This window comes from Halyomorpha halys, unplaced genomic scaffold (genome assembly GCF_000696795.3).
Source record: "Halyomorpha halys isolate HHAL.00 unplaced genomic scaffold, Hhal_1.1 Scaffold612.1, whole genome shotgun sequence".
NCBI lineage: Eukaryota > Metazoa > Arthropoda > Insecta > Hemiptera > Pentatomidae > Halyomorpha > Halyomorpha halys.
In genome coordinates this window covers 402,474-414,316 of record NW_027114055.1, presented here as the reverse complement: position 1 = coordinate 414,316, position 11,843 = coordinate 402,474, and the positions used below count along the sequence as shown (strand labels likewise).

Genomic DNA, 11,843 nt, shown 5'->3' with positions numbered 1-11,843 from the left:
AAAACGTGTATTTGCTGATTTTCTACGATCACGATCAATACTTACTCTTACTATTTATTTCATACATAGCTATAACTGAAAGTAAAAATGCCGTGAACTATTAAATTAAGTTTTTATTACGTAAAATTTATTTTAATTAATGTTAATTGAGTTTTATTAATTGAATTAAACATTTATTACATTAATAAATAACAAATAATAACAAAATGTTTCAGAATCAGTATAACAAACCTAACAAATATGTCAAGTACATATGAGAATATGATTTCCCATAATCTTTCATCAGACTGTAATAGCCTTGGCCGAAGGAGTATACGCAAATGGTTGTCATGATGACGGGAATCTGCATTCCCTCCATTCCCTGCATTCTCAAATGATTTTGGTCCATATTTTCAATAACCGTAAGAAATAGATTACGGATTTTCATGATATATGCATTCAGGATACGTCAGATTGGAAAAATCACTAATACAAAATCGTTTTAAAATTATATTTTCATGAAAAAATCTCTTTTCATTAGCCACTTGAAAAAAAAAACCTTTAAATAGTTTTTAAAAACCCAACTTCTGTTGTAGTTTTCTTTTTTAAGACAATTTTATCTAGTAACTTCAAATTATCCAACTTAAACAGGTTTTTTAGTTACTGTTTCCTGTACAACAAAAACCTTGACGCTTAAATATATATTGATTTTATCCTTTTCTTTAGAGGAATGGACCATTGCCTTTGAGGTTTACACTAACCTCCCTAAATATAGTTATCCATTTACGGGTCACTCTTTGTACAGATGTTTTCCTTCCGCGTCTTGATCCTTGAGAAGTGTGATTTATGTTTTGTCAAATCAACATTTCTGGTCTCTGACCCTTCTTGGTACTTACCAGCTCAGCCCCTGAGATGTTAGCCCTGTAGGTATACTGGGGGCTTTCCTTATTCTTTGACAAAGTTCTATGTTTTGAGTTAAAAATATTTATTTAGTAGTTTTGAATTATTAAGGCTATTTCTTAGTTACGTTATCAATATCATAATACATCATCACTTTTTTTCTTATGTAATTTATATATTCATATTCAACTATATAAAAATATATACCACCAATAAATTTGCTGTTATAAAATGGCATGATACAAACATGTGGAGAATCTACCCATTAATAGAACTCCAATAATATTTCTATAGATCTTGAGGCCATGTTAATTTCAGATGCCTAGGAGTATTATCAGGTAATGAAGAAGCCAGGTTAGAATTAAGAGGATTTAGGTGGTTAAGAAGTTTATCATGGAAGGATTGGTATCTGGTCATTGAGGTCCTGATGGATGGCATCATTTGTGACAAAGTAAGGAGCATTAAGAATTTTACGAAGGATTTCAGACTGTAAGGATTGAATACGAGAGGAATTCAATGGTTTAGTGGAGCCCAAAAGCTCAACTCCGTATGTCCAGATAGGCCTTATTATAGTCTTGTAGACCAGTCTTTTGTAATAGTTGGATTCGACGAGTAGTTTCCTGTCTTTTCAGTCTTGTATGAGGATTCCATGTCAGTCATTTGTCCAAATGTAGTCCTAAGTAACAGATCTATTCGACAGGAATAAGTGGGGTATTGTTAAAGGATACTGTGGGGCAGGAAGTCATGGGTTTACGACGAAGGGTAAATGTGATTGGGTGGAATTTATTAGAACTTATTTTAATCCTCCAGTTTTGGCTCTATTTTTCTAGAGAGATGATGTCGGATTGGAGGGTTTAAGATATAATGGAAGAGTCATTATTCACTAACAATAGACGTGTGTTATTGGCATATGTGGTGAGGATAGTGTTAGGATGGGTTGTCAGCTGTAAAAACTCTATAAAGGATAGAACCAAGGATCCTACCCTGAGGTACACCATTAGAATGAGGAAAGAGGGATGAATAAATGCTGTCGTGATTTACTTAAAACAATCTGTTGGAGAGCTAAGAACGGATAATGAGAAAGTATGTGGGGAATTTACGGATCTTGTATATCAAAAGACTGTTATACATCAAGAAAGACTCCCCGAGCAGTACATTCCGTGCTTCAATGCAGACGAGACATTAACCAAACGATGACATCGCTGGATAGTGGGGTGGGTTGTTCGGAATCTAAACTGGTGATCTGGGTTTATGTGGTTGTAATCTAGGATGGGTTATAGGCGTTTCAAGATGAGTTTCTTAAGGATTTTGCCCATGATAGGTTAAAGAGAGATAGTACGGTAGGAGGATGGGTATTCTGGCCGCTTTTGAGGTTTGGGAATCATTTTGATTATGGATAATTTCAATGGGTCAGGAAAATATGTGGATTGGAGTACAGAATTATAGATGTAGGTGAGGAATAGAACAGATTTTCGAGGAAGATGTTTTAGAATATAGGAAGTAATAAGGTTATATCCTGGAGTTTTGCAAGAAGATGATTTCTGAATGAGTTGGATATCTCGGAAGGATGAAATGCTTTAGGTGGGAGGGTCTTTCGGAGTGGGGTATCCAATTCTTCTTCAATCCATTCGATGTGGATTGGATTAAGGATGTCAGGGCGTGGCTCAAAGGTCTTACAAAGATGCTGAACGAATAACTGGGATTTTTCTTCGTCCGATTTTGTCCAAGTTTGAGATTCGGTAAAAAGTGGTTGATTAAATTTTTTTGAAGTTAACAAGCTTCTTAGTGGTTGTCCATGAAGATTTGTCAGTTGTCGTAAGATTTTCAGCTAATTTAGTTAAATTTGGAATTTCTTAAGTTCTGTTTTTAGTTTGTTAATCAATCTAGTATTATATATTTTATCTGTTGAGTATCTAGTCCAGTGCCACTTCGATCTTCTTCTGCATTTTTCCCTTAATAAGATGTCAATGTGTTGTGACAAGTTTGTCTGTAGGGTATTATTAATTTTACCGCCTGTCATGTTGTATATAAAAATTCTTATTGACACTGTAGGATTTTCTATGGCTTCGTCAATGTCATGTTTTGTCTTAATTGGAATTTTTTAAGTCCAATTTATTTTCCAAATCATCATGAAATTTGTCCTAGTAAACTCGTACTTCAATCAATGAAGGAGCAGAGGACTTAAATATGAAGCTTGAATGTAAAAAAAAAAGCATAACTGGGCTATGATCTGATGAAAGGTCGTTCAGGGATTCGTCAGGATGGTTTTTGGCGTAAGCCAATAAGTAGGATTTGTGGGCGAGAGAATAGAATAGGTATTGGAGATGGAAACACGGGATAGGATATTACCACGGGAGTTGGATGTCTGGCATCCCCATCATTGGTGCTTAGCAATATAGTCTCCTCCAGCAATGAAGTGCGGTCCGAGGTTTCAGAATAAGGAATCAAAGAGGTTATAAGAAAGGTTATTGCCAGGAAGGCAGTATTCAGCTTAAAATGTTCTTATGAGAAGGTTAATAAGGGGTTTGATGGTCTCTTGAAGATCTTTCAGGAAAGATGTAAGGATAGAAGTTATATCTATCGGATTTTGGTAAGGATAATATGGATTAGGAGCTAGTGATGAATAGTTTGTGTGACTAGGAGTGTTAGGTGGGGGTTGGGCTCGTGATATATACGGAGCTGTATCGGTTTTTAATGATAGTTGGGACAGGGAGTTAATAGGAACAGCTAGACGAGATGGAATTTGGAGTACATGTTGTGGTGGTAATTTGATATGAGCTGATTTCTTCAAGTTTAGGAAAATTTCCAAATTTTGAGTTTGAAGCAGTAGGGTAGGATTTTGATCTAGATTTTTTGATGCCATGAAATTAGATTTCAACTTGGCAGCCTCTGTAGCTCGCAGGGTGGTCTTTTTCTCATAGAGCACATCCTGTGTTTTCCGGCAGGTATCAGTTGCGTGAGGGCCAGCACATTTGATGCACGTGGCATGGTGATGGTAATAGGTCTTTGTATGCCCTAAGTCTAGACACCAAGTGCACTGGACAATAATAGGTTTTTATTGGGGGTGCTTAAATTTGACGATTGAATACACCAACCTTGTAAACTGAAATATTTCAGAATTACTTCGAGCTAGCTCTACATCAATAAAGAATAAAGAAAGTTGATCTTTTTCAGTGGGGTGAAGTACGCACGGTATATTCCTCACATTGTGGCCAATTTCTTCCTGGCCTGATTTGATAGCGGCTGTTGGAATGGTTGAATGGATACCCGTTAAAACCATTCTGTATGCCTTTTCTTGTTTTAGTTGATAGCAGTTAAAGTCGTGATTTCTAAGAGTCAAATAATTTACGAGTTTTTTGTAATGTGACATGTGACATGCATCTAAAATTTGCCTGTCCGACCAAGTCAGTAATTTCTTGACCGAATGATATGAAATTGTTTATACTAGTGATGAAGATATGATGTGGCTCTGGATCAGAAAATCCTTGAGGCTCTGGAATGTTGCTTTGTAGATTTTTGACTGCAATAGAATTATTGCTGGTTGAGGTGGTAGGTGTGATTATTTCTGGTTTTTGTGACTGCAGTGGTTTTACTGTGAGTTTATGTTCTTCAATTAGCTTTTTTTGATCTAGCCGATTTATTTTTTTCAACATTTCTGGATCAACTGACTTATGGGTAAAATTTACTTAACTCCCTGCAAACTTGCATAATTTAGAAAAGTTTGATGTATTATCAGTACTGAACCTAAAAGCTTTCATGGATTGTTGTGGTATGTTTTTTTTTTTTTTTTTAAATGTCTTTTATTAACTGGTATTAAAAATACTATAATAAACATGAAGTGTCATTGAGATTTTTATGTTTTAATAAATGTTTGAACATTTAACCTAAAGATACAAAACGTTTTAAGGATGATTGTGCCGCAGATTTTTTTTTTTTTGTGCTACGATTTTTTCTTTTGGTCCATAAGGGTAAAGCGGCGAAACGATTTTGGGAAACGCTACCATGCTAGGTACACCATACCTATTAGTGAGCTATTTACATCTTGAGTATAAATAATAACAATACATATTATGGTTTTTATGAGTAGAAACACGTTTAAGAAGTATTCAAAAATTTGTGTGAACTTAAAATGATTTATATATTTATTTATTGTATTGAACATTTGGCCATAACTAGGAGCATACTGAAGAGGAAAGACAATTGCTTTTAATTTGCCTCAGAATGAAACATCTATTTTCTTTTACCTCTTCACTTCAGATTAGTTTTGTTTGCTTAAAAAATATTTGGATGGCTCTTATTTTTTTAGTAAGTTAGGTTTTTTGTTATTACTATTTATTTTGTTTTCTTACCATCTATAATTAATATATTTTATCATTTCTGTGTGAATACTTTTCAGATTTAGATTATAAAATTCTGTTGAGGTTATTTCTTTTTACTTAAAAAGAAATACTCAAGAATTTGCAACAAAATGTCAATTAAGAATCCAGTTTCTAAATGATATTTTAAGCATTTTTTTTTTTTTTTTATCGATGTTTATGTATATTGATTCTTTTTATAATTTTTGGTTTATTATAAATTTAAGGAACTTCAGTTGATTTTTTTTGTTCATTGCTAAAACAAACTTAATTTGAAATCTCATGTCATTAATTTATGGTCACCTGATATGTTTGGTTGGTAGTTCTTATTGTGTTACTTTTTGTTTTATAATTTTATATTAGTTGTTTTTACAGTGGGTTGTTTCTATTTGATAGATTTTATCACTATTGCTATGAATAGTCATTTTGCTACTCGATGAAGAGGATTAGACTGTATTTATTTATAAGCTGAGTTTGTATTTTTATTCTAATATGTTTTTCTTATATTAGTAGTGCCCATTTTATAATTATATTTATTTTATTATTATTTATTTATTTTTTTTATGGTTGCTTGTTGATTTGAACTGTACTTATCTGTTTTATAAAGTAGCAGTAATATGTTCTCTTTGCATAATTTATTTATTTTATGTGGTTTATATATTTTGATTTATTTCCAGCCCTAGTACCTGCATTATTATGGGTTCTTGTGGTGGTAGTTAGTTACCTCCTTCCTTAGCACAACCACCAACATGCTCGTTTACATCTGTTACTCAGTGACTGGGAATTAGCTTATAACTATAGGTAGGTGACTCTGAAAATTGATGTTATCCTTGATTAGTCTAAAGCTGTTTGTGATCTTTTCTCATTTAATTGGCTGGATTTAATTTTCAATCATATATTATTTCACTTTGATCTTTTATTATACTTTTTTTTGGCGTTTCATAGTTTCTTGAAACATAATATATTCAAAAAATTATCTTTGTTGTGTATATTGTGGTTTGTGTTCTAGACTTGACACGTCAGTCTGTTGTGGTTTCATTAGGTGATAATCCTTTGTAGCCCTTCTATTAAAAATATCAGCTAGTAAATTCATGGATTGGTCATTCTTCAACCCGAAAACCTGTGATTGAGTAATGTTTGCCAATGTTTTATGGAGGATTTTTTTGGCCTCATAATGCTTGAAATACATTATTCTTTTTTCTCCAGTGTTCTTAGACTATTCAAACACTATGGAGTAGAATTTGTTTGTGTAATGAGAAAGAAATATCCTACTGTTTATCCTCTCTACAGAAGTAATATTTGGTCTGTAAAATCAATATTAAGGTTTTCAGAAATTATATATGGTCTCTATGCACGCTGTTTGCAAAGAAAAATTGCAAAGGAATCATTTCATTCTTCATTTTCATTTTGATCCTCCTCATTGATAATTTGTGCTAGGTTAGGGTGAGACATACAGGGAAGTTGTATAGACGTCTCCCACTACTCAGCCAAATAAAAAATTATTTAAATGAAATGGTTTGAAACAAAATATGCCAAAATCACAAAAAATCCATCAGTGATAAATTAAAATTCAAGAAACAATTATTAACTACTTTTTCTCTTAATACCTTGCAGAAGGTAGCAATGAATAAAGCGTATATAAATAAAATTAAAAAAATACAAATTTGTGTTTTAAAACATCAAACTCGGAAACTTCGATATCAAAGTTTTTTTCAACCTAAAACTTCATTTTCCCCTTATTTAAAGAAAAAAATTAGTCCACATTTTAAATATTTATCAAGTGGTCTTAAATTTAAGAAATGTAATGATTCTGAGTTGGCATTATTGTTGATAGATTCACTTAGTTAATGTATATAGTGTAAGTGTTGATATGACTGTGTGAACAGCATTTTCTATTTTGATTCTTGTTTAAGGCATCATACTTAGTTATAAAATGCCTATTGGTAGGTGGGATCCGTGGGGAAGCTTCGTTCAATACAATTTTTCAGAAATTATTGATTGATCTTCTTTTACAGAAAAACAATCTGAGGTGAAATATATGTTGTCTAACTAACATGGCAAATTACAAGCTTTGGTATTAATTCTCCGTTATCAGATATTTTTCAAAGTTATTAAAGGTTTTTTATATTGTTATTGGTAGTAAATTTTTTTTCTTCTTCTTTGTGACTAAAGATTCCCCAGTTTAAAATGTAGTAAACGTTTGAACACCTTGTATTTAGGATAATCTAGGGTGATATTTTATTGAGTAAAGGCCAGTAATAAAAAAATATATAGCAATTTTAGACAAAGTTGGTTTTGATTAGATAAGTGGATGATGGAGATATTAGTTGATTAGCTACAGGGCTCTGAGTGATATATTCCCCTTAACCCTTTTTCTACATTTGATGTATTAATACATCATGCATTTGTTAGGGTAAAGACACACATGAAGTTCTGATATGTCCTTGAAAGTGAGACTAGATTTAACAAGTTTATTCTATTTATTTCAAAGTAATGTGTATCTGTTGCAACAGAACAAATAATTTCAGTAGTTTGGTGAACCTTGTGTAGGCAATGACAGAAATAGATAATGTATTTTGTGATAATGACAGTTTAAATGAAAGTAGTGATTTTGAATCTATTGAAGAATTTTATAATGATCCTTTAACACCAGGAAGCCAATTTATGTTTGGTCAGTTAAGCCAAGTAAGCAAACTATGAGTTAACTCGTAGGTTGGCGTCACAGGCAATAACACCAACTACGAGATAACTCGTAATTGGCAGTCAATGTGTTAAGCGGTACAGGGAAATCTTAAATGTGTACTCAAAGGGCTAAGTATGAGAATTAAATGAGAAACTGTGTTCTGTAAATTTTACATATTCCAATGTTATCAGTTCCCAGTCCAACTACTTTTTGTGTCTCTTCCCCTCAATAATTACTACTAATATTTCATTCCCTAAAATAAAAGAAAATGTTATTAGAATGTTCACTACCTTCTGATCCCCATATCCCTGCATTTTTTTATTAAGTGCATATTTTATTCTTGTTTCTGTATACAACATGACATTACGCTTCTTCCGTGTCACAGTAAATTATATTTTTGAAACTGAATGATTTACTTTTTAACAAATATAGTTTTTGTTCTTGGTTCTCTTTTGAATATCTGTTGTTGGTCCTAAACAAGTTTGGTACCATCAACTTATATTGGTTGCTACATTTCCAAATTTTTTTTTTTTTTCTCTTGATAACAGAAACAGATATCATTTCATTGTTAGCACCTTTAAATTTTAATTTAGGAAGAACTAGCCTAGTAAATGTATCTTTTTTAAAAATCCCTTTTGTCCCTTACTTGACTCTTGCTTAAATTAGGAACGCCAAAACATTAAATATGACCATAAATACTTGATACAGCATTCTGCTATTGTTATAAATAAGGACCAGATGATTCAGATTTATTCTATTTATTCGTATAAAATCAAGTATAACCTGCCTGTTTAAGTACATAAATATGTATGCTTAGTTATTGTTTCCTCGATCACATTTTTTTTTTTTAATTTTACAAAAAATTTCTTCAAGTTAATTATTTTATAAAATGAATATCATTACTGTTTATATATTATTATTTCTATATATTACTGTTGATTTAAGATCCATGAAATAAAATTAGTTACGTTTTTAGCTGGCTAAAATATTCTAGAAAAATTTATGCTCATGATTATCTAGTTAATCGATGTATATATTAATTCAAGATTCATGCTTATTTTCTTCAACTTGATAGCAAAGTTATTTGTTGTAGCATCAATGCATTTTCTTTCAGATTTTTTAAATATTTTATGTTACCATTTTATTTTGTATTACTTGTTCTTAGCTGTTAATTATATTGAACCAAAATCTAACTTTCCATCACTGTTAAGATGAAGTATACACCATCAGCATTATTTAGAATAAATGAGTATCTAGATTTTTTGTTGTTTTAATAATTCTCTTAACTTTCAAAATTAATTAAACCCCTTCTTTGTACCAACAAAGAATATACCATATGGAAGTCAGATAATCTCAAAGTACATTTTACAAATCATTATTCTTAATTTATGTATAATGGTAATTTTTGATCTGATAAACACTCACTAGTAAATTAAAAGTATGTTAATTTAATGTTTAAAATACAAACTATTTTATGTTTGTGTTATTAAATTTTAATTTAAACAACGTTCTGTATTCTTTAGAAAAATAATTTAAATTAATGGAAGATTATTGATTGACCGTGTGTATAGATGAATGGAATATAGTCCGGGTGCGGTCAATAAAAACTCAAATAGTAGATAATTATACTATTTTATTGAGCCAACGTTTCGCCCCACGTTGCAGGGCTTCGTCAGGGCTAAAAAAGATACAAACACATAGTTACCAAAGGAAAAAAAAGAGAAAAAAACATAAGTGTAAAATAACATGGGTATAAAATGTAAAAAAGTAAGATATAATAAGAAAAATTAAAGGTTGTAAATAGTAAATGAAAAGGGTAATAGTAACAGATAGATCTATCTACTTTTTTACATTTTATACCCCTGTTATTCTACACTTATGTTTTTTTCTCTTTTTTTTCCCTTTTGTAACTATGTGTTTGTATCTTTTTAGCCCTGACGAAGCCCTGCAACGTGGGGCGAAATGTTGGCTCAATAAAATAGTATAATTATCTACTATTTGAGTATTTGAAGATTTTTTCAAATGTATGTGTACAATTAGCAATTTTTTTCACTAAGTGAATTGTTTAAACACATTCTTAGTATAATGTGTTAGTTGTGTGTTTTTAATTCAATGATAGAAGTATATGTTCAGATAAAATTAAATTTTATTGAGAAATGATATATAAATTTAGTAATTTAATTTATTTTTACTACAGGTATTGGGGATCTTATAATCGATCTTGATGCAGACATAGAAAAGACGGGAGTGGGGGAAGGGATGGCCGCCCCCAAACCTGGGAAGATGCACTCCCCCGTCGAGCACCAAGCAACTGTCGACAAGGGCCTCAAGATGAAGATCAAGAGGACAAAGCCAGGCACGAAACATGAGATTGTTAAATCTGGAGAAAATGGGGAAAAGAAGAGAGGCAGTAGTGGCCACAGAAGAGAAAAGAAGCATGGAGAAAAACCTACTAATAAAGATGTTAATGGTGTCCGTTGTGTTGAAAGAGTTGTTGTCCCTGTTGGACCAGTCCCTGCAATAAAAGATAAACGTTCTGATGATGCACCACCAGCATTGAAAAAACTTAAACCTCAAAGCAGCAGTAACAGTAATAGCAGTTCTTCTTCTAGCAGCAGTGGAAGTTCTAGTAGTGGACCAACTCTTGTTTGTTCACCTGCCCCTCCTCCTCTAACTCCACAGGTTCCGCAACCGCCTAATCTTCATGTACTACCATTGTATATCTCTCCAACCAGTTCTCCACCACCTCCTACTATTCCATTAGCTAAGGTAATTTTCCATTTGTTATTTTGTTACAAAATATGATTTATGACTTATGGATTCCATATATTTAAATTTATCTTACAACCGAACATTTAACACTCTGAATAATGATACTATGTACGATCATCACCAGTTTTTCTTGTTGAAATCACTGTTTTATTTCTCAACTTAATCTCCTTACCCTATGGTAAAATTTGCTTTTCATCGGAACATAACAGAACCCTGTACCAATAAAAAAGCATAACAATGTTACTTTTTTTATTTTTCTTACTAGATAATGATGGATTTTTTCTGTATACTAAGTTATTGAAGTGAAAGTTCTATCTATACATAAAGGTGTTAAAATGCTTTCTAAATTCCATAGGGGTACGGGTTTGATTCCATATATTTTTTCAAAAAGGTATTAAGGTTTGAAAAAACATCAATTATATCTTGTAAGTATACTTTATGAGGTATTATTAAAATAAAGAAGGGGATTGCCTGGTTTAAACAATCAAAATTAAGATTTTCTTAAGAACTTAATTTTATAACTTTTTTTATATATACATAAAAACATGTAAATTGAATTGATTTTTTATTGAAATCTAATTTTTTGATAAATTCTGTGAATCATTGAGATTTGCCAAAAAATACTCGTCACATTTAATTTTTTCTTGAATTCTTTTTTTAATATATCCTAAAAATGACCTATCAATTTTAATAAAACACTACAGAAGTCAAAACTAATAAATAATTTATAATGCCAGTGGTATTATATATTAAGTTATGTCTAGCACTAAAGTTAAAAACCATGCTTTCATTTGTGACCACTTTTCAATGGTGTCTTTTGAAAAAAATATTAACTTAAAGGAATAAAATAGGTATTGAAAAAATGTTTATGAAGACTTTGTAGCTTTTCTATACCTACCTAAATCAAAAACTGAATTGCATGCGTTTAAATCCATCATGCAAGCTTTTGTCATTGAAATGTTAATTCTTTCCTCACAACTTCTTTTGTTCCTGGATATAACAATAATAATATTTGTTATTCATTCTGGGACATGCCCTTGAGAATAATATTACTAGCATCAAAAGTAGACTTTTAGAGCCTTAGAGTAAAATACAAAATTATAAAAATAATGGAATTGTAAAATATAAAAATATTAAATTAAAAAAGGCAATAA

The 11,843-nt window shown here is 31.3% G+C and overlaps 1 protein-coding gene across 3 annotated transcripts in view; it reads left to right on the top strand.

Annotated features, from left to right (window-relative positions):
* LOC106684758 (zinc finger protein 608) overlaps positions 1-11,843 on the top strand; it is a 54,181-nt gene that overhangs the window by 6,748 nt on the left and 35,590 nt on the right. For 2 of the 3 annotated variants that reach the window (XM_067051308.1, XM_014427015.3), the window contains exon 2: positions 10,115-10,686. In XM_067051308.1, the coding sequence (XP_066907409.1) occupies positions 10,115-10,686 (572 nt within the window). Of the gene's footprint in view, positions 1-5,911; positions 6,036-10,114; positions 10,687-11,843 lie in introns of all 3 variants that reach the window. The other variant, XM_014427014.3, reaches the window with a different exon arrangement.